The sequence below is a fragment of the Lipomyces chichibuensis genome, assembly GCF_038497645.1.
Source record: "Lipomyces chichibuensis strain CBS 12929 unplaced genomic scaffold V1513scaffold_26, whole genome shotgun sequence".
In the NCBI taxonomy this organism is placed as follows: domain Eukaryota; kingdom Fungi; phylum Ascomycota; class Lipomycetes; order Lipomycetales; family Lipomycetaceae; genus Lipomyces; species Lipomyces chichibuensis.
In genome coordinates this window covers 80002-107793 of record NW_027117478.1, presented here as the reverse complement: position 1 = coordinate 107793, position 27792 = coordinate 80002, and the positions used below count along the sequence as shown (strand labels likewise).

Genomic DNA, 27792 nt, shown 5'->3' with positions numbered 1-27792 from the left:
CTACGACAGCAGGTTCGATATGTCTAGACCTAACCCCAATTTTTGGGCTGCTTTATACATTGTATTACGTTTCATCAGGGTCACTAATATCTTTCAAATCGCACAATCAAATTAGTGGTTCGCTTGCTCTGTTATCTCCAGCACTTATCATTGACTACATAGAAAAGGCACATTAAAATGTAAATCGACGTCTATATATGCACAATTGACAATTGCAAACAAAACCTACGTTCCAAAATATCGAGTATCGATGAATCGTCTCCGAATCTGATCCTCAACTTTGCCAACCACCACTTTCACCTTCGGATATGCTGCCAAGATACGCCTAATAGCAACTCGCTTGTCTGCGAGATATGTAACAAAACAGATATTTTCTGGCAGAGCACCGTGGTCCAGTAGTACCCGAATTGCCATGATGGCAGCGGCACCAGTTGTTGCTTGCGCATCGACTAATAGGATGAATTTGTTCTCGATGCCTGAAGGCAGCTTCAAGTAATGAAGAAATGGCTCTCCGGTTCGGGAATTCGACTGGATTAGGAGCTTCCCTATAGCAATAGCCGGTAATATGCGGCGCAAAGACGTTTCGAAACAAGCTCCGGCACGCAGAATTGACACTGCACAGATCTCGGTTGTTGCCGCAAGTCCAATATATTCTCGAGCTGTCGCGGTTTGGACCTTCTTCGTCTCATATGGCACATAGTCTAATGCTGACTCTATCAAGATTGCCATCAACCGCTCAAAATAAAAAACAAAGTCATCTCGGGTCGTAGCACGGTTAAACAAGATAGTATGCATTGCCTGCACCTGTGTAGTCTGGGGTAGCACCCGCACGGTCTCTAAGCTCTCAATATCCTCTTGGGTTGCAAATGTAGTACTGGCACCATTGGTACCAACCAGTTGTCCAAGCTGCTCAAGATGTAGTCTACTCTTTGAAGCAAGGGTGCGCTGGACGTGCTTGATTAACATGTCAATCGCGACCACATTGTCCAGACCTCGCGGAACAACGACGTCAGCTTGTTGCATGGTCGGCCTCACATATCTCTCAAAATTTGGCTTAACGAACGAAAACCATTGCTTCATGGCGCCAGTCAGTTCTCGACCACGGTGCACAATGTCACGTCGCAAGCGGCGAGCCATGCATATGTCAAGATCTGTATCGACAAAAACCTTCAGATCCAACAGTTCTAGGATTCGTGGATCGTACAGCGTGAAGATTCCTTCCAAGATGATAACGTTGGCGCCATAAATAGTCGTTGACAGTTCAGTTCTATCCTCTGTTAGCAATGTCAGAGCATTGATGGTGGCGGAAGATTTAGTAATACCTGTTGTGTTCCGAAAATGAATACATCGGTACTTCCACCTTTTTTCCCTTTCTGAGATCAGTCAACACGTTCACCAGCAAGTCCAAATCTAGCGCCTCCGGTGCATCAAAGTCATATTCACTATGCGAATTGTTAGACGCAAGTCTCGCTGTGGTAACTATTAGACTTACTTGGCGAAAGCCTTTTCGCGTTGCGCCGGGCTTAATGGCCTATAGAAGTTGTCGAAAGGTAGAATTACAGTCCATGGTACCTTCGCCCTATTCGTTAGGAATTCTCCACAGGGCTAGATTTCAATTTTGTATAACTTACGTTCAATGCCTTTATAATTTGAGATGCAACACTTGTCTTACCACTACCGCTAGACCCCGCGATACCAATGATGTGAGGACGGCTCCATGGCGGTAGATAGCAGATAGTGGACAACGACGCCAACGACGCCGGCGATATCGCCGTCGGCTCGTTCGCCATTGCTGTTCGTCGACGACAAACTGCAGTTAACGAACGCAAGATGAATTGCGGGTTTGCGAATATTATTAGAATCTTCGAATCTACGAAGGTTTTACATTTAAGCACTCTGACGATCGCGTCCAAGTCGCCGCACGATAGCCAGTCACATCCTACATACACGCCGGGTCGAAGATTGTCTCTGTAGATTATTCGCAGCCCGACACCCTTAGATTACTTGCAAGCCGATGACGTGTAATTAAAATAAGAAACATAACGAAATGATTGATATTCTATATATACAGCATATTATAGTTATAGTACAATGCTATTTTGTATTCGACTAAGCCTAAGCCTTGTCTGGCGGGTGTGCAAATGCATCTGCAGTCTGTTTAGCTTTCCGTAAAAGCATCTTCGCCGATTTCTTGGGAATAAAAGGCTTAATAGTTGGGAATTTCTGTTGCGCAACACCTTCGTAAGCCTTGAATACCTTGTTGTCCTGCGAAGACGCACCATAACGATGTGCCGCTTCCGCCATGTAATTCGTCGCCTCCTTAATCTGGTCCACTTCCCATCTACAACATTTGTTAGTAAGGCTATTTCAATCAAAAATTTACAAGAGGGCTACACACGGTTTGAACGAATCCGGTAGCTTCGGGTAGACAAATGGCTCGTCCATTTCAACGGTCATAAATTTTGCCAGCGTTCGCTTGTACCTATGTTCCTTCAAATTCGAGTACACCTTTCGGACGGTCAACCCATACAAGTGATGGAGATAATCTCTCAGGTCAAATTTATTGAATGTCGTTGGCACTCTGAATGTCGCACGGTATGGATTGTAGTCAGTCGAGAACGGTCGTAGCAGTGAGACTGAGTGCTTCGGGAAATGCACCTCGTTATGACCGAGTCTGAAATATTTTGTCTTTACTACTGGAAACTTTGGTCGTTCCTTGAATTTCCGCATCCGGTGCTCGTGATCTAACTGCGCTTGTGATGGTGCGTACTTTGACTTTGGTTTCGTTTGCTGGTAGTAAAGCTGCTTCAGAACTGTCGAAGACGGGATCTTCAAAGCTGGCGCGTTGCGCGGCATGTTGGTTATATATGTACGCTATAGTATCTTGAATCGCCTGATATCCGTAACTGAGAGCGACAATGCCCCAATTGCAATGCTGTCGGTATTAAACAAATTCGACAGTCGGCAAAGTTGGTTGGTTTTGAAGGAAGTAATCGCGAAAAGTTTGTTTAATGTTCACATACATAAGCGTTTCGTACCGACCACATGATAAGATATAAATCAGCCAATTTACTGGTTTAGCTCAAGTTTTTAGATCAGTTACATGTCCTATGTCGGCATGTGTGACTCCAATGAATAATAACTGAGAAGGCAGTAATAGATCAACTTCCCGATCCGTTGTTGCTACCTATATGAAATACCTGTTCGATATAATATTACGAGCAAACACCAAATAACAAAGCTTGGAGATCGTTCAAATGGATTATTTCCGAGCGAAGGTGATCTTGGCCTTTTTATCACTGAATGTTATGCCGACAGTTCCCTCCTTCGCTACAACCGCATTTTCATCACTCTCATACTCCACGAAGCCAATACCCTTTCGACCGGGCACCAATCGTACTTCAAAAAATCCTGGAAACTTCTCAAACGCTTCAGTAAGCCTATCTGCAGCGATATCATCCGGCAGGTTTTGAAGAAATAGAATCTTGTTCGGCGGTAACAACTCGTCGGGGGGACCGGCGACTCTCTTGGCTGGCCGTCCTGCAATTGCACCTCCTGCCCTTTTTCTTTTCTTCGCTGCCGCCTCTTCCTCCGCTTTCCGTCGTTCTATATTATCCCATAAATGATCACATCACACATTATACAGAGCATATCAATATCGTACCTTTAGCTTCCAGTCGTAGTTTTTTGTGTTCTTCGAAAGCTTCCTCGCCTTCTTGTTTCACAGTGGCATCACTCTTTGTTTTGGCAAATTGTATGGCCTAGGTCACAGTTAGTCAGTTGCTATAGGCAACATGAGTACTGTTGTCGCATTACTGACCATTGGTTTGTCAAACAGCTCGAATCCCTGAACCTCGTCTAGTGCCTCCGATGCGCTCTCCACATCGTCAAACACCACAAAAGCTTGCCCTCGCATCCGTTTATTTCCATGTGCAACTATGTCTAAAATATTTCCGTAGGGGGAGAATACGGCATCCAACGATTCCTTTAATAGGGGGATCTTAATACTCTCGTCGAGGTTGCGTACATAGAGCCTGCGGCAATCTCATTAGTAAATCCCCGATGGCGGTAGAAAATATACAGATACGTCGCATACGTCTCGGAAGGCTTACGACGCTCGGGATCCGGCGTAATATTCTCTGAATCGGTCATTTCTTTGTTGGATACGTGGTGTGATCGGATTTAATCGTAGTGTCGTTGTATGTTCGCGACTTATTCGAGCACCGGAAAGTTTGTTTCCCCACGGTGCAGAGTTAAGACGGCTTCCATGTCACCCATATACTGACTACGTTAACATCCATGTCACTACGATTGGTCCTGTAATTTGCTCAACAGCTAGACAATCACTTTAAGATCTACTATTTTGATTGCTTGCACTTCTCTGTCAACGAAATGGCGGATGATCTCAACGATGATGATTTTGACTCGAACTCTCCGTCGTCTACCAACAGTAGCACGGTATCTGAAATGGCTACGCTACAGCATCCTCCATTCCAAAAACTAGTCCCGCCTCTAAACTTTTGTCCTGTGGAAGATCAGTTATACAGATCTGGCCAGCCGACGCCTATTAATTTTCCGTTCATTGCTGACTTGCGGTTAACAGCTGTGATTTGGTTGGAACTGGAAGAACCTTCGGCGGCCTTTGTAAGCTTTACTCAAGCGAATGGAATACAGATATACCATCTCGGAATAGAAAGTGGAGCGGATGTGGAAAATGCTGAAGTGGACGCGGATGCGAGTATACGATCCTCAGGCCGACACCTACGATCTACGAACCCGTGGGATCAGCTACCGGAAAGCAGAATCGTCCGCGCATTGGACATAATAGCGCATAATGATAACTATCCTCTACTTGTTTGCGGTGGTATGGGACGGCACCGGACGGGAACAGTCATAGGGTGTCTGCGGAGGGTGCAGAAGTGGAACTTGGCGAGGTCGGTCCATTGCAGACCGGTTACTAAATGATTTCTACTAACGTATGTATGTAGCGTGTCCGAGGAATATCGGCGGTTTGCTGGCTCCCGCAAGCGGGTACTGATTGAATTGCACATAGAGGTATAATACACTATATTGTCGCACAGCTCATACTCATGTCTAACTTATACTTGCTATAGGCTTTTGATACTAACTCAGTACGCATAGACCAAGAGGTCGCACCGCCATTTTTGTTGTATTAGTGTAGTTTAGGAAAATCGGCTATTCATTACTGGGCTTTGTATCATAATTGAGTTGATTTGACGACCTGTACATACGTTATGATTTTAACTGCACTTGTAATGTTTTGAATGCATGGTATATTATTGGCTATGTCACCGATCCTCTATTGGTTAAGCAGGCTAAGGGATAGAGCCTCCAAATCGTCGAGAGTCTTTGGTTGATCAATCTCAACAACATCTGCCTTCGCTCGTTTGCCTCTACTTTCTTCCTCGAACCATTTCTTTCGCTTACCACGTCCAATCTGCCCGTCATCGACCTCAGAATCTTCCATGCCCTCTTCATCGTATCCTTCGGACACATCTTCCATTTCTGCCAATCTTTCTCTTTCTCTGTGTTTCCATTTCTTCTCATTGCGCTTCTCCTTCGCAATCGCCTTGTCGACCATATCGACTTCACGCATTCGCTGCTCTTCTCTATTGATAAATTCTGTCTTCTGCTCTTCAGCCTTGCCGTGCTTCTTAAAATCTTCTTCATTTTCGAATTCATATATCGCATGTGGTTTACCCTCGTCGTCAAATAGCAATTTAGTGGGATTCGGTTTATGCTTCAACATGGCCTTCTTTGACAGCGCAGCCTTCGCCTGACGGTTGGAAACAGTGGCAGTCTCAATATCTAATGTCGCTACTGGCCTACCGTTCCGCTCACGTTGCTCTGTCTCAGCTTCTGAGGCACTGGAGTCAAATAATTCATGATCGAGTCGCTTGACTGACATGAATCCATCATCTTCATCCTCATCCGGTTTGCGAGCAGTGGCATTCTCGTCTTTGATCAGGTTCATGTAGTGTTGCGACAGGACGTTCTGATTCTGGCGCTCAAACATGCGATCATATTTCGTTCGCACATTTTCCTTGGTCTTTGCTTTACCCTGATCATCAATGCCGTCTTCGCTTTCAGAATCAGCAGATAAATTCTGTTGGGAAGTGTTCTTAAGCTCCTTGGACCTTTGGCTACTCAAAAATTTGATGCGCGGGGCTCCTGGAAGACCAAGACTCTCGGCAAACTCCACAGCTGGTAGTTCTGCGAACTTGAAAATCGACTTGTCTTTCTGGATGAAAATCGACTTGCAATACGATATGAAAGCTTTTTGAGCAAGATACTTAATTTCCGGATTCCTGAAGCACAGAGCTTGCAGGTCAGCACGTATACTTCTCTTTTTGGACTCCTTGATTGTAATTTTTTCAATCGGTACCTTCTTCGCTTCCAGTTTAGCTTGCATGCCTTCTTGTTCGGATGGCGTGAGGAGCAGTAGCGCCCGACCTGAAGAATCGAACCTTGCCGTCCGACCAACGCGATGAATATATGTCTCCGCGTCCTCTGGGGCATCTATTTGAAGGACCCAGTCGACGGATGGGAAATCGAGACCACGTGCAGCAATATCTGTGCAAAATAAACATGCATATCGGGACTCGGCGAATCGATCGGTGACGTCCATCCGAGCCGTCTGTTTCTGTCGACCATGAAGATGCATGAGAGGAATGCCAGGATGAAGTGTCTTGAATGTCTCGAACATGTACCGAACCTGCTTGGATGATGACGCAAACACGAGAATCTTGGCTTTGAGATGCGTTTTGAGAAAACCAAACAATGTATCGAGCTTCTCTGGCAGTGGAGTTATCACGTAATATTGTTGGAGATTCGTAGGTGTGCTTGATGTTGCTTTTTCATGTGCTGAAATATACTCCGCTGCATTTGCCGACAAACTTAATCGAGCGAGATCAGCAACAGACCTGGTCTGGGTAGCTGAAAATAGTAGTGTTTGTCTTTGCTGGGGTAGATGTTGAATGATAGCATCAATCGTCTTACGGAATCCCATATCCAAAATCCTATCTGCCTCATCCAAGACCAACATCTTTAGATTACTCGTCTCAAATCCAGCCGCTTGGTCCATATGTTGTAGCATGCGACCTGGCGTACAGACCAAAATATTTAGGCGCGAAATTCGATCCCGCTCAACTTGCACGTCTTTTCCGCCAATAACCAAGCCAGCTGAAAACGAATGAGCCCGACCAATTTTGCGGAGGACGTCAAAAATTTGGATTGCGAGCTCACGTGTGGGCGAGATGACTAGAGCTCCTAAGCCATCATGCTGTGTCCACTGATGCCGGTACAAATTTTCCAGCAACTACCTCGATTAGCTCCCATACATATTCGCGCGAAATTCATTAAACATACAGGGACTAGAAATGCCAAAGTCTTCCCACTGCCGGTCTTGGCGGCACCTAATACGTCCTTCCCTTTCAATGATACAGGAATCGAAGCTTTCTGAATCTCAGTCATGGTCGTGAAATGCGACTGTTTCAAGCCAATAGTTGTTAACTTAGATATAGGCAGTTCACTAAAAACAGTCACTCCTTTCGGATCCTAATATTATATTAGCAGCTGGCAGATAGCACATTTGTTGAGGGATATTGTGCATACAAAGTCACCAATTTGCCGTTCCAGTTCTTGGAGTTCCTTCACATAGCGCTCTCGTTTTAACTGCTTCTCGTTTACACGCTTTGTAGACTGCTGCTTCTTATTGCGAGATTTGGGACCTGACATTTTTCTCAATATAGTATGCTATGCATGCTCTGAGGTTAGTGACTTTGGAGGAATACTTTGTACATGAAATGTGAGCTTTCGAAATTTTTCGAGAGTCAGGGGAACTTGCGCTAGACCTCATTTGGGAGCTTGGGTAGTGATGAGAGTCAAGCTCTTTTGGTCCCAACTAAAAAAAAATTGTCGGGGGGGTAACCACGTTTAACCGGGAAGAACGTTCCAAGGATCAACGCAGAAGATTGTTTTTGCCATCGGCGAGAGAGAGACTGTTGAAAAGCGTAATGGCAGCAGCACTATCTGCTAATTGGCTGGCCTTTCAGCAATCTCAAAAAAAGCCGACAGTAAAGCGGAAACGCGATGACGACGAATCTAACAGTACTGTTGAATCGAACTGGAAGCACAAGAGGGAACGGTCACTGGAGAGAATTGTCTCCAAGGTTGTTGAAAAGAACGCAAAAAAGGGAAAAAAGCAGAGTCGGGAAGATTTGCTAAAATGGGCGGATGATAATGATATTCCGCTTGAGGATCTAAAGAAGGCCTATGGACCAGACGTAGTTCAGTCCAGAGGCAAGCGGTCAGCTAAATCTGCTACGGCTCATTTATTCGCAGCTATGGGAGCTGATGAGAAAACTGCCGGAAAAGATGCATTGAAAGTCTGGTCGAATCGGCCAGTTGAGGTTGACGAGACAAAGACTGCGATTGGAAAGTATGTGTCGTTGGACTGCGAGTTCGTTGGCGTCGGTCATGAAGGAAAGAGATCAGTACTGGCTAGAGTATCGATTGTTAACTATTACGGAGCCGTCGTAATGGATGAATTTGTAAGACCTGAGGAGAAAGTTACGGATTGGCGAACGTGGGTCAGTGGTATCAGGCCGTCGGACATGCAGAACGGTAATTGGGCATATCACTATATTGCTGGCCAATTACTAACATAAGACATAGCCAAATCGTTTAAAGAAGTTCAATATAAAGTTGCGGATATTTTGAAGGATCGGGTTTTAGTCGGACATGCAGTATCTAATGATTTGAAGGTGCTTATGATCGCGCACCCAAAGAGACTAATCCGTGATACATCGAAACATGCCGCATTCCGAAAGATAAGCAAAGGTCGCGCACCATCTTTGAAGAAAGTTGCCAAGGAATTTCTGGGTATTGACATTCAGGGAGACGAGCACTCATCAATTGAAGATGCGCGTGCATGCATCTTGCTCTTTAGACAGTTTAAAGATGATTTTCAGAAACTGGAACAGGCAAATTTGAAGAAGGCGAAGGGTGCAAAGGAAAATGCGCTGGTTTCTGCTATCGAAGAAGCTTAAGCCTCTTTCGCATAATCGAGATCATTACAGAGTTTCATGTCATTGGCGTTGGCAGGAGTTGGCTACCAAAAAGCTAGTTATATAGGAATTGTTTAAATGTCATAATGCATTTTGATCGTTGTGCACAAACTATAATTATTGTTGGTTGTACGCAGCTGTCGTAGTGTTAACTGAGTGCAACCAGCCGTCAAATTCCATTTAAGCACCAAGCTCCGACTGACGGTCGTCGGCAGAGCCTGTTTGTGCAGTTGATTGTCGTGATCGCGTATGGTGCCAGACTACGCATGACCGACAGCTCACTACACTGCCTGCGAGCATTCGGCAGCTCAAGGAGAATTTGAATGGGATAGAGCAGGACTTCAGTGTCTCTAGTATGATTAAGCCGAAGGGCAAGATTGTGGCCGGCATTTACATGTGCATATTACCAACGAATGTCATTCACTGAACGGACTAAATACACCTCACTTGGGTTCGATATCGGGAATAGGACCCACAGGGGTAATGCCAAACGGATTAATCTGCCTATGACTCTTGGTGTAGTGTTTCTTGATGTGCTCGAAATTCGTCGTCTCCTTAAACTGGGGGATATCCCAATACAGATGCCGCAACCACTTGTGCAGTTGTGGGTAATTGTGACGGATGGTACCGATATTGCACTTGAAATGCTGAACGTACACAGGATCGAACCGAACGATTGTCGTGTAAAGTCTGATGTCTGCCTCCGTGAGGACGTCGCCGAAGATGTATGGGCCCGTTGATTTGGCGAGGATGCCTTCGAGTCGATCTAGAGACTTGAAAAGATTGACTACGTGGGTTTCATAAACCTCCTGCTTTGTTGCAAAGCCTGCTTTGTAGACGCCGTTGTTGACGGTGTCACTTGTAATGTCGTTAGATAAACAGAACGGAAAACAAACGCATAGAATGACTTACTAAACCCATTCGTTCAGCGCGTCGATATCCTTTCGAAGCGATTTAGGGTAAAACGTAACACCTTTGAACTTGTCATCGACAAAGTCGTCGAACTCCTCATTGAACATGCGAATGATCTCAGAAGACTCATTGTTGACCAAGGTGTCTGTTTTCTTATCCCACAGGACTGGTACGGTAAATCTTCCGTCGTAGTCTGGGTTCATTCGGAAATAGAACTCACGCAGGTGGGATGCGTGATGCACAGGGTCTATGGTTGCGCCAGGAGTTTGCTCTGGAGTGGAGAACTGCCAGCCTAATTCAGCGAGATACCAGTCGACGACGCTAACGGGGCAGTTAGCACATTGGAAAATTATACGGAACGGACCAGACATACCTCAGGCCGATAACACCTTGTAATCCTTTCAGTGCTCTGACAATTGCAGTTCGATGGGCCCTACATGAGATCATTAGCATTATCACGGGTCAATTCGCCGTTGGAGCCTACGCACCATGGACAGGCCCACGAGATATATAAATGATATCTGCCCTTCTCAGGCGGATACTCAGCGCCTGGCTCTTTCGAAATGAAATTGCTGAACGAAGACTAAACACGGTATTAGATGGCGTTCAGAAGATATGTACAGGAAACGCACTGGTTTGCGTCTGAACTCGCCATCCTGACTCGCCCACTTAAGAATTTCGGCTTGTTTATTCTGCGCACTCATTGTAGGAACCTGTAGCTAACGCGTTAACGCCAATTCGAAGCCGTGATAAACATGCCACATACAGTGGAAAATTGTCGGGCAACTTGTGTAAGGCAATAATATGAAAATCGTGAATGTCGATTTGGGGAATACTTGGCACAATTATATATATTGCACAATACCGGGGGACGGGTCTTCATTTCTATATATATATATATCTGACTAAGTTACGTCACTGTTTGTAGATTGTCACCACGCTAATTCTCGGAATGTCGGAATGACAAACAATGACAAAGGTCTACGTCATCGTGACTAACGATACGAACCCCTTCAAGCTGACAATTCTCTTGAGTAGCAGGGACCAAATGTTCAGCAATTGCTAGCATTTGCTGTCCAAATTCCGCATGGTGGTGCATATGGAGTGCATGAACGCTTGTTGTATTGACAGAATATTCATTGTGATCGCAATATTATAATACAACGAACATCGATCAAGGATTTGTCCAAAAAGCAATTTCTTGAATATCAGACATGCCAAGGTATTTGAGATTAACAACAGTGTAATTTGTTATTTAATGTCAGGCAGATGGTATCATTACGATTGGGGAGGTCGAAGGAACAAACAAAAGGTCGTCACCCGATGATCGCCAGTACGCATAAGCAAGACTCATCTATGTAGTAACTAATGGTGCAATTCAAGAGAATCACAAAGCAATATGGCGATAACCAGAAATTACCTTTCTTATCTATCGCCATATTGCGCGTTTATCACCTATTTTGAAACAAAATTGACGATTACTAGTTAACCGTAATTATTAAATAAATTTTTTTAAAGAGACAACAGGCAAGAGATCAACAAAACTCATCCACAAATGGCAAAAGATGGTGTCAATAAAGTGGCTGTCCAACGCCAACTGGCAATATCTCAGCCAGGTGTAAACTGTTGTTTACTCTGCTGCGACACGACGTCTTTGCTGGTGACGTGGACCATGATCGAACAACAACAGCCTGGTCGATCACGACCAGCAGAATGGAGCCAATGTGGTGTGGTCTTTCTGCGAGGTAATTAATCAACCACACAGCTACAAAGTGCGGCACGTTTTTTTTTGCTGGGGGGGGGGGGGGGAAGAATGAGCGAAGAAAAAGGACCAAGCGAAATCGGCCACGCGGGTGCGTGCGTGCGGCTCCATCGCGCCATAATTTCGCAATGACGTGAACGATGGCATGTGGCATTTCTGCATTAATGTATTACAGATGAGCCATATAAACGACAATGAGGAATGCACGTGTGCTAAGTTTCACAGCACGTCAACGCAGTTACCCGGTGCATTAGGCGGGTGTCAGTACTTGCGCCATCGATTGCAAAAGTCACAGTGTGACTCACGTCTTTTTTTTTTTTTTATATATGACTTGGCCCCAAGCTGGTAACAACGCTGGCATTATATATCCAACCTTCGGCCGCCTCGATCCGGATCTTCCCCTCCCCCCAGTAGATCTCATAGCATCGACAACATTTCCATTCGACGACTACATCTTCAGTCTTTTTCAGACTTATTGCGCAGTATTAATATCATGACCTGGTTAGAAGACTACTGCTTCGTCTGCGATAAAGTATGCCCGGCCGGTTCGATCTACTGCTCAGAGACCTGCAAGCTGCACGACTACGAGAGGGCCAGAGCCCAAGGTCAATCGGCACCAGTCTCACCACCACTACTCCCAGTTCAATCCTCAGCTTCTGAGAGTGGGCGTCGGTCGTCAGCTGTTCAGGTCCAGGTCGAAATGTCACCACCTAACCACTACTTTGTTCCATTCTACGAGAAGGGTCACGGCAGCCATGATCTCTACTACGGCAGATTCCAGAGCGGCATTCAGCAGCCGCGTTACACTTCTGCGGTCCCTCGTCGACGTGTCGTCGCTCCGAACACTCTTCTATATGGCATGTAATTGCATGCCTAGACAACATATGCATGTTGCTGCATCATTGGCGACTCGTCTCAGATCTACATTGCTTTTTTTGGGAAGATTTGCTATATAGACAGATCAAATGGGACCGGCTGCGTCGCTTTTACGCATCTTTATTCATTGGGATTGACTGGACACTTTTATTAAACGGATCATGGAGTTGGAAATTTGTGGCGGAAAATGAACTGGGAATCAAAACTATATTTGGGATTAGGAATCATGGATGGCGTCTTTTATTATGCTTTGCTTATCGAAAAAAAAAATAATGATGTTTGTCAAAAAATGTTTTTGTGTGAATCCTTGTATATAATTAGATGAATCAAATTTAAGTTGCATGCTCATGTTATTGCCATTGCTTAGGAAAGAGAGGGGGGAATGAATATGTTATCAGATTTGTTTTTGAACTGTTCTCCAAGCGAATATCCAGTCATGCGCCTATTGTGCGTAAGTGTGGCACATGGGTTGGTCTGTTACCAGACTAGGAAAACTTACCGGACTAAAGAAAAACTTTTATAGTCTCCTCACTCAAACTGCCGGTTCCTACTATTCTGGGTGGAAAAACCCCCCCACAATAATAAACGTTTATTGACGTCACTACTGGAAAACAAAATGTTGAATAACTAATTGTCTCGTCAGTTTTCCAACTTTTTTGTAACCTACTCCAACCCTGGCAGCCTCCCTATTCATGACCCAATCTCAATGTATTTCGGAATCACTCCTCATTTAAAGAAAGTCACTCAGTTTGAAGCAACGTTGAGAAGATCGATTCACTTTGGTGCTCTGCATTAAACTTTAACTCCATTAAACCTCACGCCAAATTCTTTTCATAATTTCCCAGCTCGTACCCAGCCAGCCAACTTACGTCATTTTTTTTTACGCAAAAGGCGGGCTCCAGCTTGACATGGTATGCCTTTTGATGGATTTGTGGAATTGTAGTAGATTGTTTTTGGTCGAATCTATTAGTTGTTGGACGGCAGCAAAATTCTTGACGATCTTCAGAAGGAAAGGGGGAAAAGGAAAAGCCACCTCGAGTCGATCACTCAGTTCGCCACTGTCAGCCGAACAGACCCAAGTTTTTTTGTTTCCTGCTAGGGTTTTTTTTTTCAAAAATGGCACAGCCTCATTCAATAACAACGTCACCTGTTGTTATTGGAACAGAATAAAATGTATCCTCCCTCAAAGTCCGTCTGATATTATTGTTCGAGACTCTCCTCCTTAGAAAACAAAACATTGGTCTCGGGACCAGGGCTCGGACCGCCGTCGATGCCGATCATCTCATTCTGCGGGGTAACATGATCGCCCAGCCTAAAGGAGAAAGTTCAAGGGGTTTGTGTTGTTTGGGAGTTTATACAGCAGCTCACATGATCCCCAACCCAAATAGATTTGGTCATGAGATTTGCCCAAAATAAATCTTGGGGCCGGAAGGATCGGCTTGATTATTTTACGGTTTAGCTATGTTATTCATTTGCCAAAACGCTGTTCCTATTTCTATTTCAGTATATGAACAAGATGTCAGGAACTCGTCGCTGACTGCTCAATGCTCACCACACCATTGTAATTAATGACAAATATATAAAAGTGTAAAAACGCGGGAGGAGGAGGAGGAGGAGGAGTAATTTGACTGCTTTCCTGCCGTAGTTTGGCCTGGTTACGAAACTACAATCAACTAGCAGAGTAATATCCGTGAAGTCTGCTGCGGCAACTAATGAGTGAGGATTACCTCTCTGCAACAGCGACTTGTCTGCGCAGGGTTAGACTTCTGAGAATAATCAGCAACACCAATTAGATGCCTCTTCCCGTGTATTTGCAACCACAGGCTGCGCAGTCACTATCCTGACTGTCCCCAATTCCATCCATGAGTAGGATCAGCCAGAGCTAAAAGTTCCTCTGTGATGTCAAGACTGTGGCTGAACCGATGCGATTGTACGAGTCACAACTGCTAATTGCCATAGTTGTGCCCCAAACAAATTGTGGGTGGATTACATACAATACGGATAAACGTTGTTCAGCACGTAATGTCCTGTCCAAGAAAAACTCCAATGTGCGGCTCCTAAGGGACGACGCCTAACAGCAATGTGGCCGACTAGTTCTCACCACCAACATCAAAATAAGTTCAGGATAATATAATTGGTAATAATTCGATAACACAACGACGCAAATTAAAACGTAAGCGATCCGTAGCATACAGCATCATCATAAATTGCATGATCAATACGAGGTAAACGCCAGGAGAAACCCATTATACATACATGGATAAAAATGTACAGAATAAATATAAATACTATCAATCACATCCTATGCAATCATGCTCAATCGACGTTTCCCAGCCGTGGTCGTCTTACTCGCGTCATTCTCATCCGCCCCAACTTGACGATTCGGTCTTCTCGCACCACCAGCACTCATACCGTCAATCGCTTGTGCAATACCTATCCGCGAACTCGATGTCGGAATGCCAGAGTTCCGTCTGGCTGTGCTTGTATTGACCTCATCCGTCGCAAACTCAAATACATCGGCTTGCATCCTCTGCGGGATCTCCGCCGATCCAGGACGTCTCGTCTTCGTTCCAGCATTAGGCTTCTGAGACCGACTGTCCTTTACTAGCTCGTCATCTGTTGGCTCACGCTTGATAACCTCCTGCAGATTCATCACGGTTGATCTCCGTTTCTTACTCTTGACCCCGTCGATGCTAGTGGAGGCTGGACTCTTTTCAGGAATATTGCTAAAATCCACGGCTTTCCAGTCATCTGTATTCTCCTGCTTGATCATGGCCTCTGCAGTAGGTGATTGTTTCAGGTCGCTGCTCTTCTGAGCGCCTTCGAATTTGATCGCAACATGATCTGCCATCGCGACTGCATCAATAAATTGATCCCGCTCCCTCCGCATTTTGACCCGCAGAGACGGCAGTGCATAATTCACACTCTTTCGTGCTCGACCCGCTCGTCTGCCGCCTTCTGGAGTCGTCGAGACTGGCCTCTCCTCCATTGCCTCTGATATTTCTGGGTCCGCTGGCTTGACTTCGATATCTCTGACCGTAGGCGATTTGATAGGTTTCTTAGCTGCAGCGTTAACATCTGCCTCTAGATTTATATTCACTGCGGATTAATTAGCATATTGACCAAGCGAGATCTAAAACAAGAAGGCATAGATACGTGGCTGTAAGGCTTTCCGTTCAGACATATTAGCTTTCTCAGCTGGTTTTTTCTCCTTCGAGGCTACCACGTTCTTATCATTTTCGCCCAACTTCATTCGCGCCTCGTCAGCCGGGCTATTGGGCCGCACAACCGCATCAGCCGCTGGCTCCCTGTATATAGAACTACGTCTAGACGATCGCCGTGCTGCTGGCGGCGGAGACGACTTCCGCACTTCCTGTGCCATCTCGGGCTCCAATAAAGATTCTCTGTACACGGAACTCCGCCGAGACGATGAACGCGACGAAGGAGCTGACTGTGTGGATCTGTCAGCAATATCAGATGCCATGTCATTTGCCGAGACCGATGATCGTCGCTTCGTTGTCGTATTCTTAGCTTCACTTCTCTTCGTCTCTGGGATTGCATCAACCCCTATTGGTTCGGGCGGTGGTGGTATGTTCTCGGATAATGCAATGCGCATGTTGCCGTCATCAATGCTGGGCTCAACGGCTTCGCTCATATGTTCTGCTGCGACTACAGGAGCAGAGGCACATTGTGAAAACTTTGTCTTGTAGTTGGCATTTTGAGATTTTACCATCGATACAATATCCATCTCTTGTAAGCTATCGCGTCGTTTTCGGCGTGGCCGGACTGTCTCCATACCTGTCGCTATATTCATGAGCTGCAGAGCATCGGCGAGCTCGGATGGCGATTCCGGAATTTCCTCTGCCGAGAGTTCTTCTGGCATGAATCTATGTTGTTCTTTCGGCTGAGGTGATCGCGGACGATTGTCACTATTCACGTCAATGTCGCTCCGTCAAGGACAATTCAAAGCCATACCATATCACATCGTCGCCTTGCGCTACTTCATCACCTCCATCATCCAAATCCGGATATACGGGAGGCGACGTAACTGGCTCCTTCGGTGGTGACTTTTTCCGCGTGCTGACATGAATAGCAGACGCTGGTACGCCCACCACGCTGTCAAGACTATCTCGTCGTCCACTGCCATCACTCTCACTCTCAGGACTAGCATAAATCGCGTCCTTGGCGCTCATCTCAAACGCTTCCAGCAGTTCGTCTATTTCTTTCACTTTCCGTTGTATTTTCACCCGCACTTCAGAACATTTCCGTGTGATCCATTGTTCTCGCGAATGTTCGAGTGAAATAATTTGCTGCCGGAGTTCGAGATTTTCGGATATAAGACTCGCAATTTTTGATTCGAGATTACCTATGCGTGTCGAATGGCTTGAGTTCACTCTATATTCAAACCGAATTAGAAGCCGCCTTCAATAACAAATGGAATACATAAAACATACCTTGCCAGTTCGCGATTTTGTCGGAGAAATCGACGCTTCACTGTAATATCCACTTATGTCAGTAATTCATCTGTCCTACAAAATTTGTGCTCCACAAATATCGTACCGGAATCAACCGTTTCAGTCGATACGTGCTCCACGAGTTTGGCCATTGCAACGGTCTGGCGATTTGTAGTCCAACCGTTGACCTGCCAATTAAAACTCTCCTGTAGTCTAGCAAAGTCGCAAGCTGACAATAGGATACTTTTCGTAGACTAGTTTACTCTAAGTTAATTCGTGGAAGTCGCATTGATGGCCTCGAAGTCTGTGCGTGTGATCGCAGATTGTCAGAATGAAATCTGGAGTTGCAAATATCTGTTGTTGACAGTGTAGGGTTCGGGTCACGTTTCCATGGCGACTATGCCTAACTTTATGGTGCCTTACGCCGATTCTAGCCTGCACGTTGTACGATTGAGCTTGGCGACGCGCTTTTTGACCGCGCTCGCGTTGTCCATGATGGCAATACAGGAACAATCAACGATATCTATCACCAGAAGATTTGTACAGCATCCAGGAAATTCTATACAAGTCTGCTAAATTACATTGCCACATTTAGATTCGAAATGCCTTATGCGCCCCGCCGAACGACATTCGTTCCTACATCGACTATAGGAGCGACACTCTCCTCGTCCACACAACACAACACGATCTTGGCATCACGCATCGCGGAGAAAAAACAGGAATTGGAGAGCTTAATACAGCTACGTGATTTAAGCTCCAATTTTGCGGCACAGATGGTACAGCTTCAAGAGAAGCTTGCGACGCTGGTGGATGGAACTGAGGGTATGTGGATAGTCGAGAATGAGTAATGCTGGCTGTACGCTGACGTGATGTAGCTGTTGCGCTGATTGTGAGTAATTGGGATAGTATCCTACGGGCAATAAATCTTGCATCAGGTATTTTTTTTTTTTTTTACATTTTAGCGCTCGGATAAATGAGTTAATTTAATAATTCTGTATAGCAAATCTTGCTACGAGAGAAGAAGCGGGAAAGACAAATACACAACAGGGAGACTCAGAAAACGGCAAGTCGGTTGTTGATCCCAAATCACAACTGCCCGAACCTTTTGTGCGGATACGAATAAATAAGGAGGATGTGGGCAAAACTTCGTCGTGACGATTTGCTGGGTTGGCACGGGATTGTGCAGGTATTGGTTATTATGAAGGTGTGGGACATATATTAAACATATCGGGTTGTATAGTGTATTTATTTGCATGCATTCATGTTGCCGACATATGTATATTCAATAATCACAAACGCTATAACAAACCAATAACTGAAGCGGAAAAAAAATAGAAACATTGACTATGATGGTTCTATTAACATGACAGTTAGACCTGTCTAATCCGAAAAAGAAGAGGAAAAAAATATAGAAAACTAGATGATGAAAACACAACGAAATGAAATACAATCAACCCGAAATATTCCATTAACCAACAAGTTTCTGGGGCCCACAACAAGATATCAACCGATAGAAGTAAAAATAACACCGGGCATGGGATGAAACAAGTGCTTTCTCTTTGAATTAGAAATATTCTGACCATTAAGACAATTGATATAATAGGATGACCCAAGAACTACCGCTGAACACACGACATACAGTTAACAATGAATAAAAGAGTAAAAAACAATCGAACATACAAACGAGACAAAACCGCTATCGACCCTGAAGATATAGAGAGAAACGAACCGTTGAATCGAGTTTACTCTTGCCCGAAACCAACTGTTTCCTCCACCGCTAATGTAAGCTTTTGCACGAGACTCTGGTAATCTTTATATGCTGGGAGGTCGACACGATTGAAACAGGTATGGGACTTTGGCAAGTGTTGGATTTCGCCGGCTTTCTCGATCGTGAAACGACGAGGTCCGTCGCTACCCTGCAGATCTTTAAATCCGTTGACGGGAACACGTGAGGTACCAGTCGTGAATTGCAGCAGTCTAGACTTTTGTTCGGAGTCCCAAGTTCGAACACACTACAAAGCGTTAGCAAACTAGTTCGAGAACAAGAAACAAATTCAGCCTACCTTCCAGAACCACTGTATAACTTCATCGCTTTCGGAATAACCTCTATAGTCTGTATGCTTCTTCCAATCATCGACATCAATATCCGCCAAACCACCGATGAGCAGTTCTAATTCACGCTCATCAAACACATTGACAAGTTCTTGAGGAATCAACTCATTAAATCCAGACATGAAAGCCTTGAACTGTTCCTCGACACGCTTGGATATACGCCATTCAGTAATGAGCTCAACGTACTCTCTCTTGTTCTCATTTGAGACCGGAATATTTCTGCCATTCGGCTTCAAATCCACAGTAACAAGTTCACCAAAACGGTCATCCTCTGTCGAGAACGTCAGCTCGAGAACATCGGTAATGTCATTATCCAAGGTCCAGCTCAAGTTACGGTAGAAGTCGGCATCCACACCCTCCATGTCAGTTAGTACGACACGCTTCTTGAGAACCATCTTGTAAAACGCTCCAATGAAGAAAGCGTCCAAGAATCGACGGTGGAAAATGCCAAGACCAACGACGCGCCCGATAAATTTAAAGTAGTTGAGATGCTCAGGGTTGATGCCGGAATGCGGATTGATCTGAAGTGTGTAATTGTCGTGTGCAGAGTACTCGAAAAGACAGTAGAATGGGTTGAACATCTCGTGCGAGAGTAAGAAGAAGAACTCTCGGGAAACTCCACCATAGTCGAGACCTTCCTCGCCTTCAAACTTGATCATCAATCTTTTCTTTAAATCTTGCGGGCTTTGGCGCATGATTTCGGCGTATGAATCTTCAAAAATATGATTACGTCTGACTTTGATGTGGCATTGTCCAGGCAAACTTCTCAACGCTGGCTGCGATCTAAAATAGATCACTTTGCGTCTAAAATCACGCTTATATTGAGGAACGTTCTGGTCCAGACTGGATGGAAGACGAGGATCGTCCCAGGTTGTAGTCTTTGTGTTATGATCGACGAAGTACACCCTCGCCGTATTAGTGAGCCGCATTTCCCATCCACTTGGTAGTGGCCCTAGCTGCGAGACGGGTTGCTGCTGGATTGTGGTGTTATTCGTGTTGGGACCGTACATACGAATGTACTGCTGCCGTCGCGGATCGACCCATGTCGTAGTACGAGTATTGTGGTCAACGAAATAGGTCCTACCTTCTGGAGTATGGCGCTGTTCCCAGCCAGACGGAAGCTCTCCGAGACCAGCGGTAGTTGCACCAGTAGCCATAAGCTGGAGTGCATTCACGCTCGAACTAGGAGACGGGTGTTCACCATTATTAGCTGGAGAGTTTGCACGAGAATTATCTTCAGGAAGAGTTCTCGCCTGATGTCGTTGCCGCTCCAAATCTGTGGTGTGCTGCAACGCAGCGCGTTGTTCGGACTCATTGAAGTTAGTTGAAGGTCTAGTCCAAGTAGTCGAGCGGGTGTTGTGATCAACATAATAGGTGCGACCAAGATTGTCAGTTCGCCGTTCCCATCCCGTCGGAAGTCTGCCAAACTGATCCTCAAATGCACTATAGGTACGAGAGGTGGTTGATCCATTGACTGTTGCAGCCGCATTAGTCGTCGTCCCAGTGGCTGCAGCGGCTGAAGTGCCGTTAGTAAGAGCGGAGCTCACAGTCGCTGGACCGTGGGAGACTCCGTTTGCAGGCGCATTAGTGGATGCTGAAACATCATTCGTTGACGACGATCTTTGTGCACCCGCGGTCGCAGAAGATGAAGCCGCTGCTGAAGATGACGAAGCAGCCAAGTTTGGAGTCGAGCGCGCCGGTGATGCTTGAACGTTAGTGGACAAGTTGAGGATAATCTTGCCATGCACGACAAGATTATCGTTCGATTTTTTCAATTCACGAGTAAGCATCTCTTCGCCACCGAGTGAAAGATCGATAATGTCCCCGACACGAATGTTGATCACTCCCAAAAAGCCCTGGTCTTTCCGCTTGAACTTCTTCTGATCGAAAATTTGGACGGCGATTATGCTCGATTCGGTAACATTCCTACCCCCAACATTAGACTGCTTCATAGCTGATAGTACTTGACTACGTCCACATACACATCAAAGGATTCGTTCCAATATGGATTGAGTGTTTTACGGATAACTGATGTCGTATGTGTCTGTTCGCCGTCAACCGTTATCACTGCAAACGGATCCGGAAAACCTGGGCCATGTTAGCCGTATACTCAAGGCACAATAAGTTAATCCACTTACGGAAGACTTCTCGTTTGTAGAGTCCATCAGCAGCGATGACTAAATTGAAAAAGCCGTCAGTATGGACGTAGTAGTGCGGAAAGTCGCACACGTGGGGTCGCGATCCACGAACCCCGGCCGCAACCATCGTTGATTCGATAGAGCCATTAATAGAGGAATCATACCAGTAATTCGTAACTTTCGAGCCCTGCCGCCACGTTAGTATGTTAATAAACACTGAGAAGAAGCTGATCGCGGTCCATCGGATCACTACGGACTGAGGCAGATACAGCATCAACAGAGCACAGGAACAAGCACATACGATGAATTCTCCGACGTCATAGTTGAATGAGGAACCTGTAGGCCAAGAGAGCCCAAGATAGAGATATGTAGGGGTGCCTGAGATGGCGGAAGGATAAAAAGCGAGGCGACAGAGCCAGATGAAGACGAGCAAGAGTTTCAAAGTGACAAATGATGACCCTACACAAAATCACAAAAGCGAGCAGCCAAGGTAACACTATCCGCAGCAATCCAAAAAAGCCGCTACTTATTCTGGTGGGTTTCGGCGTCGTCGTAGTGTGGCGCCGTAGCATAAAGGTCCTGAAAATTTCGCACCAAACGAGTTGGCAGCATAGCCACAGCTAACGTAATAACCCTTGACCTCCCTTAACAGGCGGAGTCGGTCCTTGCCCTATTTCAAGTAATAATTGCAAACACTCATTCTGGCCTTCAAATACATTACATAATGCATACATAAGGGACTTTCCCGATTTGTCGTTAATCGCTCAGCTTATTCGTTCCTCGTTCCTCGGGTGTTGTATGACTCTACGTCAGTAGCCACCGCTAATAACATCGTTAACCCAAAAGACACAACTGTTTGTCGATATCAGTCATGAGTGGAACTGAGTTTCCTTCCGCTGGCATGTACAAATTATCTACTATACTAAATATTCGGATATCGTACACTAATATTATATGCCATGAGCTCTGGATAATTATTTATTAATTTCTCACATTGGGCTTTCGCTCATAAAATATGTCAGCATCAATTAATCATATAAGAAGCCTCAGAATACAGTCCCTAAAATGCTTACAGTCCGTATTACCATTTCTCTTCTTTAGGTCAGACTTTTTCAGATACTACCCACAATACCCCGTATTATCCTCGTCACATGCTATTTTCTTTATCATGCATTGCCACAACTCGATTTTTCTTACTCTTATTCGTCGTTTTCTTGTTTACTTTTTTTTTTTAATCGTACCATCATATCTTTATTATCCATCTCTTATGTCAAGTCATACTATTATGTAACAGATCTTCTTTACCTCAAATATCCTATACCATTCCCTTTGTTCATTCCCATTTTAAGCATTTATCCAAACTGAGTTGAAAAGAATTGTAAAGCAATCCCACGGACAACGCGGTATCCGAAACAGCACAACCTAATACGGCGTGTAGCCGCCGCGGGCCCGTCCACGAAATCCACCGCGATATGCGCCTCTAGGAGCAAATCCACCTCTTCCCCTCCCTCTACCCCGTCCGCGACCTCGTGCAGACATACCAGGGACGTTCGTCCGCTTAGGTACAACCTTCAAATTCCTTCCTCGAAACAAGCTCTCGTTCAGCACCAACGCATTCGCCACAAAACTGGGCTCCGCGAACTCGACATACGCATAGCCCTTAGGGTGTCCCGTATACTTATCCAACAAAATTGTAACTCGATTGATCGTGCCGCAGCTCTGAAAATGAGCCTGGATTTCCTCAGGCGTGGATTCGTAGTCGACGTTGCCGACGTAGATGCTCCGTGCATCCACATCTTCTTTGTCTTCCTTGAGATCGTGGCCTTCTTTTTCTAAAGTTTCCTGCATTTCCCGGAGTTTCGCTGCCTCGGCTTCCATTTCCGCCACTCGAGCTTTCATGGCTTCGAGATCGTCCTGTAAACTGAGTTTAGATTGCGTCCTGCATCAATTGTTAATGTGGTGGCAAACCTGTGAATCTGACATGATTATATATTATTCTTGTCAATAGAATAAAAAGAGCATAAAATATAATAGCACAAAAGCAAATTTGCAAAGCTGAGAAAATATTAATAGCTACAAAAAAAGGTTTCTACCTAACCTGATCACGGCTGAGTTTGCTTCGGGCGTATTCACTTGCAACAAAAGTTATTTACCCGGTTCGATTACGAAGATACAAATCGTAGTGTTTACGCTTGCGTTATGGGAGACGCGTTCGCAATCATCCAGCTGGACTCGAATGCGAATATTTGCATGTTCCAATTAAATTCAAAATTGCTTACCATTCGCTCCTTGTTATATATCGATATTCCTCAACAACAGTACACTCCTCATAATCTATGCACAATGACTGCCTCTTTCTTCTACAGCCAGGGCAATATAATCCATTCGAAACGCTGATGGCGTCCGAGTAACCTAGCCGATTAGTCATCGCAACGCAAACGCAGAGGCATTCGCAATCAGTAATCTTCAGCAAGTAGATATCATGAGCCTGGTGATAACTTAGAGGTCTCTTGTCGTATCTCCGAGTAATATTTAAATCCGTGGTTTCTCGTAAGTCCATCTGGACGTATTGGACATCGGGGCTAGTGGACGCATTACAGTCACTTCACTTCCCCGGTTGCACATGGGAGCCAATGTGGCAGCTAAGAACAATCTGAAAATTACGGTTTGTACATGCATCAATAAAATGTTCGATATACCGGGCGAATCCCCACTCTCCAACCCTTTAACTGGGTTTATTATGAGCGAATAGTTTCAATTTTTCAATTGTCATCCTTATGGCGTTCGTAATTGGAATGCAACGGCAGATGTTTTGCGTCGTGGTCATACTATAACGTCCGTGATACTGATAAATTCATTTCTAACACCCATGCTAATCCTATATACACAACACCACTTATTGTTTTCCGCCGATCAATACACCACGATTAAGTTGCGACATCTAAACGAGTTTCTGCTTAACAAAGAACCCGCGAAGATGGGATAACTGCCACGCGCAGGTCGCGCCAATCACGATTAGCTGGATAATACTCCATCGCACTACACGCGCGTTCGTTTTCTCGCTCTCATCTCTAAATTCGGCCTCTCGTTCCTACAACGTATTAGTCCCTTTGATTGCGGCAACCATTTTGAATTAAAACCCGGAAATACAAAAATGGGACTCACCCGCTGAAATATCTGTTCCCGCCTAATGTCCGCCAACCGATGATTCAGCTCCTGCACTTTCTCCACCAACGTCGTAAATTGTTCCGACTTTGTGTGATCTTTTGCCAAGATGCCGGTTTCGCCAACAGCGATGTCCAAATTGACTCGCACTGCCTGGCGCGAGAACCAGCCCGAGCCGCCGACGTTGGTTTGGAAACAGATACGGTGCTCGCCGGAATCGGCGGCTGTGAAAGTGAATTTGCCGTTTGCAGCGCCGCGCTGGTTCACGACGCGATGGTTGTTGTCGAAGACTTCCTGTTCATGAGAGTGTGAGTGATTAGTATTTGAAAATGAAGATATATTTGGGCATTACCTCGACCGTGATTTGCACACCGAGAGTAGCGGGCTGTACAAACACATTTGTCTCAGGAACGAATTCCTCCGCATTATAAAATCCTTTCAACAATCGTCAATATCACGCAGAACCTCGAAACTCCGCGTCATCATCTTCTCGGTCCAAACGACGTACCGACAACTAACGTATCCTGGGGCAACTCCTCCAAAAAGCACTTTCTCTCAGACCCTTCAAGGTAGAAATATAGCCCCTCAACTCCTCTCGTGACCATCAAAATCACGAGAATCGCCAAGGTAGGAATGAACGTCGCGCGCATTCTCGATTCTATCTCAGAGCAATTTAATCTATCAATGAAATCCAGTTGTTAGCCAGCCATCAAAAGTTATATAAGAATTCCAAGACAATGTTTGGAATGAAAGGAACAGACGTACCGGATTTATTTGATGCAGCCTTGATAATCAACAAACGTTCGTTAGCACACGTTAGTCACTTTCAATCCCATAGAAACAGTGGGTAAGGGTTTAGTGATGAGCTAACATGTAGGTTTCTAACATGTGGCATTCTTCGTGGAACAATCTATGTATTATAACTCAGCTTGTATTATACTACAACAGCACCGCGCTAAGGTTGGCGTTTGTTTTGTCTTTTAGCGGAAGAATATTTGGAATCGAAGGATATTTACGAAATCGAGAAAGATCAGCTTGTGATCTGCGTGAGCAATGGCATCACCACGGGTTCCGGAGGAAAGCACGAAACTGTCGTCCAACACGGTGAGCCGAAATACTGAGCTTCTTCGTGAGGGTGGTGTCTGATGAATGTGGTAGCCTGTTTCGTTGTCGAAGTTAAGTGACATATGCACGGAGGTTGGTTGGTTGGTTTGAGTTCTATTCGTATCACATTGGAGACTGACACAAAGGGTAAAGGCATGTTCAGAGACAATACAGCCAGACACGGTGTACGATCACTCCCGTACGTCAACCTGGAATGAGCAGATTATCCACGCAGTTCTGAAATCGTTAATCGGTGCATGCTCCACTCACAAATTCATCGTGTATTCCACAATTATACAGCACGACATCACTGCGCGCTCACGGGGGATTCATTCCACGAGCGGTGCATACTGGAATAATGACAAGGATGGGATGTATAATTTTAGTTGGAATGGAGGGGATAAGGAACGTGGATTGGATATGGTCCTTAGCATTGCCTGGATCGCGAAGGAGTAGTGTGTGGTTGACTGCATTGTAACATAGTGAAAAGGGGGCATATTGGCAAATTCGGACTCAGTGACAGCATGTTCATAACTCGTAATCGGTACATATAGACTGTATGATGATTGCATATGTAACAACGTACATCAAAATCTGCACAGACCAAATGAGATTTACCGTCCCATACATTAAACACAAATGAATTCCAAACCAAACGTACTATTACAAAACAAAGTATGCAGAATAACGACTTCCAAACAGTCAACGATCGTTGTTCGATTAATACAAACTGAGTAAATCCAAAGCTTATGATGAAGTTTAAAACAAAATGATTTCGGCGCAATCGACGGCTCTCCAAAATTTCAGGACTGATGCAAAATACCGTATCAGCGTCATTCACGGCGAGTTAATGCGGAGGAAAAAGTTAATGATGACAGACATGAGGAGGAAGAAACAGAGCATGGTAGGACCGAATCGGTCGTCGTAAGGCCCGCTACCACGACGCCGGATGGCGGCTGCTCGCCAGTGATATGTTATTAATGCGTAAATCATAGTTCCCATGGCTGTTCGGACCAGTTAGCATTCAACATCTATGCGATAGATAATGAATATAGAATCCGCGAAAGTGCATACCGATGAGTGTGAATAGACCAGCTGAGACACGTCCAACTCGGTCGCCAAAATTCAACAACGCGACCCCGAGACCGCCGAGGATGACAGTGAAGTGCAGCCATGAGAGGAAAGTACGCTCATTCGCGAAGAAGACCTAGGACCCTTAAGTCAGATGCCGCTCTGGTACATATTTCATTATGAGAGATACCTTTGGCTCGACGCGCACCGGAAGAGCAATTCGCTTGCCAGGCGGACCAGTCATGATGGCAGCTGAAGACATTGTGAAAGAGACGATCTCAGTACTGTGTACGGCCGGAGAAGCGTGTGGTGGTAGCGAGGATTTCTATATATTGGGTCAACCAACTACACCGTTAACACAATTGGTTGTCGTCCAGAAACCAACTTACCACTCGGCAGCAAAATAGCGGGGAAGAGAAGCCAGATAGTTCTAGCAGATAGAAAATGAGGACTATAAATCAAGAATTTTTGTGGAGTAAAATTTCTGTCATCACCATAAGCAGGGTGTTTGGTGTATGGAAATTGGCCTGGTCAAATGGGCTGGTCCACGAGGCGCCGCAACAACAAAATACGGCGACTTTCATTCTGTAGTTGGATGCAAGGGTCTTGTACGAAGTAAAAGCGTAGAATCATAGGCGCAATGAGAAGCGGCATCCAAGCCCACGTGCTGGAACCCTAAGCTCCGTCGAAAGGTGCTAGACTATGTACAGATAATATGCTATATCAGCAAATGCTTATGCACTTGAGTTTGTCAAGAGTTACGTCGATTATGCACTAACTGTGGTCTGGACAGGCTTGTTCTGCCACTCTGTTCTGCAGCTCTGCTTCTTCGCTATTAAATGGTGGAAGTGCATATCAGATCATTAACACAATGCAATACCAGACGACACAGGGCAATAAGATATCAATATCTGTTTACGATACTGCAGATTGCGTTAATGTGTGCGTTTCAATCTGTAGCCACATATCAACAGCGGGGCAAACTTTCGATATGATCAGGTTACTGAGTTACGACTGCGGACGACAACGGAAAGGTTAGGAGTGACGATGACACGGAAACTGGCATGAAGTCTGCCTATCGCCTTGTAATTGCAGGACTCGCTGCCTTG

The 27792-nt window shown here is 45.2% G+C and overlaps 15 protein-coding genes across 15 annotated transcripts; 5 read left to right on the top strand and 10 right to left on the bottom strand.

The window, feature by feature from the left end:
* Positions 1–44: 44 nt before the first annotated feature.
* Positions 45–1869, bottom strand: V1513DRAFT_448367 (uridine kinase family-domain-containing protein). Its single transcript, XM_066898526.1, has 4 exons — positions 1632–1869; positions 1493–1572; positions 1323–1442; positions 45–1267 (listed from the first exon to the last, which is right to left on the bottom strand). The coding sequence occupies exons 1-4, from the start codon at positions 1788–1790 to the stop codon at positions 226–228; spliced, it is 1401 nt and encodes a 466-aa protein (XP_066752460.1). The 5' UTR covers positions 1791–1869; the 3' UTR covers positions 45–225.
* A 131-nt stretch (positions 1870–2000) lies between these two features.
* On the bottom strand, positions 2001–2972 carry V1513DRAFT_448364 (mitochondrial 54S ribosomal protein uL23m). The gene is made up of 2 exons (XM_066898525.1): positions 2399–2972; positions 2001–2341 (listed from the first exon to the last, which is right to left on the bottom strand). Exons 1-2 carry the CDS (start codon positions 2854–2856, stop codon positions 2116–2118), a joined length of 684 nt encoding a protein of 227 aa, XP_066752459.1. The 5' UTR covers positions 2857–2972; the 3' UTR covers positions 2001–2115.
* Positions 2973–4212, bottom strand: V1513DRAFT_448361 (uncharacterized protein). The gene is made up of 4 exons (XM_066898524.1): positions 4097–4212; positions 3821–4034; positions 3665–3761; positions 2973–3606 (listed from the first exon to the last, which is right to left on the bottom strand). Exons 1-4 carry the CDS (start codon positions 4150–4152, stop codon positions 3263–3265), a joined length of 711 nt encoding a protein of 236 aa, XP_066752458.1. The 5' UTR covers positions 4153–4212; the 3' UTR covers positions 2973–3262.
* Positions 4213–4252: 40 nt separating this feature from the next.
* On the top strand, positions 4253–5304 carry V1513DRAFT_448358 (uncharacterized protein). The gene is made up of 3 exons (XM_066898523.1): positions 4253–4934; positions 4989–5055; positions 5115–5304. The coding sequence occupies exons 1-3, from the start codon at positions 4393–4395 to the stop codon at positions 5175–5177; spliced, it is 672 nt and encodes a 223-aa protein (XP_066752457.1). The 5' UTR covers positions 4253–4392; the 3' UTR covers positions 5178–5304.
* On the bottom strand, positions 5201–7941 carry V1513DRAFT_448356 (P-loop containing nucleoside triphosphate hydrolase protein). Its single transcript, XM_066898522.1, has 3 exons — positions 7636–7941; positions 7390–7578; positions 5201–7339 (listed from the first exon to the last, which is right to left on the bottom strand). Exons 1-3 carry the CDS (start codon positions 7756–7758, stop codon positions 5321–5323), a joined length of 2331 nt encoding a protein of 776 aa, XP_066752456.1. The 5' UTR covers positions 7759–7941; the 3' UTR covers positions 5201–5320.
* V1513DRAFT_485890 (ribonuclease H-like domain-containing protein) lies at positions 7872–9198 on the top strand. Its single transcript, XM_066900488.1, has 2 exons — positions 7872–8646; positions 8698–9198. The coding sequence occupies exons 1-2, from the start codon at positions 8037–8039 to the stop codon at positions 9069–9071; spliced, it is 984 nt and encodes a 327-aa protein (XP_066752455.1). The 5' UTR covers positions 7872–8036; the 3' UTR covers positions 9072–9198.
* Positions 9170–10916, bottom strand: V1513DRAFT_402445 (glutathione S-transferase). Its single transcript, XM_066895528.1, has 6 exons — positions 10768–10916; positions 10634–10714; positions 10490–10584; positions 10375–10434; positions 10002–10322; positions 9170–9947 (listed from the first exon to the last, which is right to left on the bottom strand). Exons 1-6 carry the CDS (start codon positions 10882–10884, stop codon positions 9533–9535), a joined length of 1089 nt encoding a protein of 362 aa, XP_066752454.1. The 5' UTR covers positions 10885–10916; the 3' UTR covers positions 9170–9532.
* A 1210-nt stretch (positions 10917–12126) lies between these two features.
* Positions 12127–13073, top strand: V1513DRAFT_448348 (uncharacterized protein). The gene has a single exon (XM_066898520.1). The coding sequence runs from the start codon at positions 12257–12259 to the stop codon at positions 12626–12628; it is 372 nt and encodes a 123-aa protein (XP_066752453.1). The 5' UTR covers positions 12127–12256; the 3' UTR covers positions 12629–13073.
* Positions 13074–14682: 1609 nt separating this feature from the next.
* V1513DRAFT_448343 (uncharacterized protein) lies at positions 14683–17408 on the bottom strand. Its single transcript, XM_066898519.1, has 5 exons — positions 17200–17408; positions 17094–17133; positions 16615–17034; positions 15796–16568; positions 14683–15738 (listed from the first exon to the last, which is right to left on the bottom strand). Exons 1-5 carry the CDS (start codon positions 17243–17245, stop codon positions 14942–14944), a joined length of 2076 nt encoding a protein of 691 aa, XP_066752452.1. The 5' UTR covers positions 17246–17408; the 3' UTR covers positions 14683–14941.
* Positions 17409–17577: 169 nt separating this feature from the next.
* Positions 17578–18443, top strand: V1513DRAFT_448342 (DASH complex subunit Dad2-domain-containing protein). Its single transcript, XM_066898518.1, has 3 exons — positions 17578–17915; positions 17969–18028; positions 18094–18443. The coding sequence occupies exons 1-3, from the start codon at positions 17696–17698 to the stop codon at positions 18246–18248; spliced, it is 435 nt and encodes a 144-aa protein (XP_066752451.1). The 5' UTR covers positions 17578–17695; the 3' UTR covers positions 18249–18443.
* Positions 18444–18835: 392 nt separating this feature from the next.
* Positions 18836–21664, bottom strand: V1513DRAFT_459517 (uncharacterized protein; the record flags this gene model as incomplete). The annotated part of the gene is made up of 6 exons (XM_066899770.1): positions 18836–19105; positions 19157–21131; positions 21188–21293; positions 21344–21382; positions 21508–21530; positions 21645–21664. 6 exons carry the CDS (start codon positions 21662–21664, stop codon positions 18836–18838), a joined length of 2433 nt encoding a protein of 810 aa, XP_066752450.1.
* Positions 21665–22305: 641 nt separating this feature from the next.
* V1513DRAFT_448333 (uncharacterized protein) lies at positions 22306–23434 on the bottom strand. The gene is made up of 2 exons (XM_066898517.1): positions 23312–23434; positions 22306–23257 (listed from the first exon to the last, which is right to left on the bottom strand). Exons 1-2 carry the CDS (start codon positions 23324–23326, stop codon positions 22766–22768), a joined length of 507 nt encoding a protein of 168 aa, XP_066752449.1. The 5' UTR covers positions 23327–23434; the 3' UTR covers positions 22306–22765.
* A 743-nt stretch (positions 23435–24177) lies between these two features.
* V1513DRAFT_448329 (emp24/gp25L/p24 family/GOLD-domain-containing protein) lies at positions 24178–25366 on the bottom strand. Its single transcript, XM_066898516.1, has 5 exons — positions 25274–25366; positions 25017–25186; positions 24861–24943; positions 24509–24802; positions 24178–24434 (listed from the first exon to the last, which is right to left on the bottom strand). The coding sequence occupies exons 2-5, from the start codon at positions 25156–25158 to the stop codon at positions 24285–24287; spliced, it is 669 nt and encodes a 222-aa protein (XP_066752448.1). The 5' UTR covers positions 25159–25186; positions 25274–25366; the 3' UTR covers positions 24178–24284.
* Positions 25367–25398: 32 nt separating this feature from the next.
* V1513DRAFT_448325 (Tctex-1) lies at positions 25399–26209 on the top strand. The gene is made up of 3 exons (XM_066898515.1): positions 25399–25612; positions 25667–25705; positions 25766–26209. The coding sequence occupies exons 1-3, from the start codon at positions 25562–25564 to the stop codon at positions 26066–26068; spliced, it is 393 nt and encodes a 130-aa protein (XP_066752447.1). The 5' UTR covers positions 25399–25561; the 3' UTR covers positions 26069–26209.
* V1513DRAFT_485882 (uncharacterized protein) lies at positions 26070–27224 on the bottom strand. Its single transcript, XM_066900487.1, has 4 exons — positions 27073–27224; positions 26874–27008; positions 26687–26819; positions 26070–26616 (listed from the first exon to the last, which is right to left on the bottom strand). Exons 2-4 carry the CDS (start codon positions 26943–26945, stop codon positions 26450–26452), a joined length of 372 nt encoding a protein of 123 aa, XP_066752446.1. The 5' UTR covers positions 26946–27008; positions 27073–27224; the 3' UTR covers positions 26070–26449.
* Between the last annotated feature and the right edge of the window lie 568 nt (positions 27225–27792).

What these genes read in the sequence shown, in the direction of transcription:
- V1513DRAFT_448367 (XM_066898526.1), bottom strand. Translation starts at nt 1,790, where the DNA reads ATGGCGAACGAGCCGACGGCGATATCGCCGGCGTCGTTGGCGTCGTTG. An exon ending in CGCGAAAAGGCTTTCGCCAA is followed by an intron (nt 1,443 to 1,492) that starts GTAAGTCTAATA and finishes CAATTCGCATAG; the next exon opens with TGAATATGACTTTGATGCAC. An exon ending in TCATTTTCGGAACACAACAG is followed by an intron (nt 1,268 to 1,322) that starts GTATTACTAAAT and finishes AACAGAGGATAG; the next exon opens with AACTGAACTGTCAACGACTA.
- V1513DRAFT_448364 (XM_066898525.1), bottom strand. Translation starts at nt 2,856, where the DNA reads ATGCCGCGCAACGCGCCAGCTTTGAAGATCCCGTCTTCGACAGTTCTG. An exon ending in CTACCGGATTCGTTCAAACC is followed by an intron (nt 2,342 to 2,398) that starts GTGTGTAGCCCT and finishes CAAATGTTGTAG; the next exon opens with ATGGGAAGTGGACCAGATTA.
- V1513DRAFT_448361 (XM_066898524.1), bottom strand. Translation starts at nt 4,152, where the DNA reads ATGACCGATTCAGAGAATATTACGCCGGATCCCGAGCGTCGTAAGCCT. An exon ending in CGTCGTAAGCCTTCCGAGAC is followed by an intron (nt 4,035 to 4,096) that starts GTATGCGACGTA and finishes AGATTGCCGCAG; the next exon opens with GCTCTATGTACGCAACCTCG. An exon ending in AGCTGTTTGACAAACCAATG is followed by an intron (nt 3,762 to 3,820) that starts GTCAGTAATGCG and finishes ACTGTGACCTAG; the next exon opens with GCCATACAATTTGCCAAAAC.
- V1513DRAFT_448358 (XM_066898523.1), top strand. Translation starts at nt 4,393, where the DNA reads ATGGCGGATGATCTCAACGATGATGATTTTGACTCGAACTCTCCGTCG. An exon ending in CAGAAGTGGAACTTGGCGAG is followed by an intron (nt 4,935 to 4,988) that starts GTCGGTCCATTG and finishes GTATGTATGTAG; the next exon opens with CGTGTCCGAGGAATATCGGC. An exon ending in TGATTGAATTGCACATAGAG is followed by an intron (nt 5,056 to 5,114) that starts GTATAATACACT and finishes TACTTGCTATAG; the next exon opens with GCTTTTGATACTAACTCAGT.
- V1513DRAFT_448356 (XM_066898522.1), bottom strand. Translation starts at nt 7,758, where the DNA reads ATGTCAGGTCCCAAATCTCGCAATAAGAAGCAGCAGTCTACAAAGCGT. An exon ending in AACGGCAAATTGGTGACTTT is followed by an intron (nt 7,579 to 7,635) that starts GTATGCACAATA and finishes ATATAATATTAG; the next exon opens with GATCCGAAAGGAGTGACTGT. An exon ending in CTTTGGCATTTCTAGTCCCT is followed by an intron (nt 7,340 to 7,389) that starts GTATGTTTAATG and finishes TAATCGAGGTAG; the next exon opens with TTGCTGGAAAATTTGTACCG.
- V1513DRAFT_485890 (XM_066900488.1), top strand. Translation starts at nt 8,037, where the DNA reads ATGGCAGCAGCACTATCTGCTAATTGGCTGGCCTTTCAGCAATCTCAA. An exon ending in GCCGTCGGACATGCAGAACG is followed by an intron (nt 8,647 to 8,697) that starts GTAATTGGGCAT and finishes CATAAGACATAG; the next exon opens with CCAAATCGTTTAAAGAAGTT.
- V1513DRAFT_402445 (XM_066895528.1), bottom strand. Translation starts at nt 10,884, where the DNA reads ATGAAGACCCGTCCCCCGGTATTGTGCAATATATATAATTGTGCCAAG. An exon ending in ATCTCGTGGGCCTGTCCATG is followed by an intron (nt 10,435 to 10,489) that starts GTGCGTAGGCTC and finishes GATCTCATGTAG; the next exon opens with GGCCCATCGAACTGCAATTG. An exon ending in CAAGGTGTTATCGGCCTGAG is followed by an intron (nt 10,323 to 10,374) that starts GTATGTCTGGTC and finishes CTGCCCCGTTAG; the next exon opens with CGTCGTCGACTGGTATCTCG.
- V1513DRAFT_448348 (XM_066898520.1), top strand. Translation starts at nt 12,257, where the DNA reads ATGACCTGGTTAGAAGACTACTGCTTCGTCTGCGATAAAGTATGCCCG.
- V1513DRAFT_448343 (XM_066898519.1), bottom strand. Translation starts at nt 17,245, where the DNA reads ATGGCCAAACTCGTGGAGCACGTATCGACTGAAACGGTTGATTCCG. An exon ending in GACTGAAACGGTTGATTCCG is followed by an intron (nt 17,134 to 17,199) that starts GTACGATATTTG and finishes TGGATATTACAG; the next exon opens with TGAAGCGTCGATTTCTCCGA. An exon ending in ACGGAAAGCCTTACAGCCAC is followed by an intron (nt 15,739 to 15,795) that starts GTATCTATGCCT and finishes ATTAATCCGCAG; the next exon opens with TGAATATAAATCTAGAGGCA.
- V1513DRAFT_448342 (XM_066898518.1), top strand. Translation starts at nt 17,696, where the DNA reads ATGCCTTATGCGCCCCGCCGAACGACATTCGTTCCTACATCGACTATA. An exon ending in GCTGGTGGATGGAACTGAGG is followed by an intron (nt 17,916 to 17,968) that starts GTATGTGGATAG and finishes GACGTGATGTAG; the next exon opens with CTGTTGCGCTGATTGTGAGT. An exon ending in GGCAATAAATCTTGCATCAG is followed by an intron (nt 18,029 to 18,093) that starts GTATTTTTTTTT and finishes AATTCTGTATAG; the next exon opens with CAAATCTTGCTACGAGAGAA.
- V1513DRAFT_448329 (XM_066898516.1), bottom strand. Translation starts at nt 25,158, where the DNA reads ATGCGCGCGACGTTCATTCCTACCTTGGCGATTCTCGTGATTTTGATG. An exon ending in CCAGGATACGTTAGTTGTCG is followed by an intron (nt 24,944 to 25,016) that starts GTACGTCGTTTG and finishes GATTGTTGAAAG; the next exon opens with GATTTTATAATGCGGAGGAA. An exon ending in GTGTGCAAATCACGGTCGAG is followed by an intron (nt 24,803 to 24,860) that starts GTAATGCCCAAA and finishes TCTCATGAACAG; the next exon opens with GAAGTCTTCGACAACAACCA.
- V1513DRAFT_448325 (XM_066898515.1), top strand. Translation starts at nt 25,562, where the DNA reads ATGGCATCACCACGGGTTCCGGAGGAAAGCACGAAACTGTCGTCCAAC. An exon ending in CGAAACTGTCGTCCAACACG is followed by an intron (nt 25,613 to 25,666) that starts GTGAGCCGAAAT and finishes TGAATGTGGTAG; the next exon opens with CCTGTTTCGTTGTCGAAGTT. An exon ending in TAAGTGACATATGCACGGAG is followed by an intron (nt 25,706 to 25,765) that starts GTTGGTTGGTTG and finishes CAAAGGGTAAAG; the next exon opens with GCATGTTCAGAGACAATACA.
- V1513DRAFT_485882 (XM_066900487.1), bottom strand. Translation starts at nt 26,945, where the DNA reads ATGTCTTCAGCTGCCATCATGACTGGTCCGCCTGGCAAGCGAATTGCT. An exon ending in CGGTGCGCGTCGAGCCAAAG is followed by an intron (nt 26,820 to 26,873) that starts GTATCTCTCATA and finishes TAAGGGTCCTAG; the next exon opens with GTCTTCTTCGCGAATGAGCG. An exon ending in TGGTCTATTCACACTCATCG is followed by an intron (nt 26,617 to 26,686) that starts GTATGCACTTTC and finishes TGGTCCGAACAG; the next exon opens with CCATGGGAACTATGATTTAC.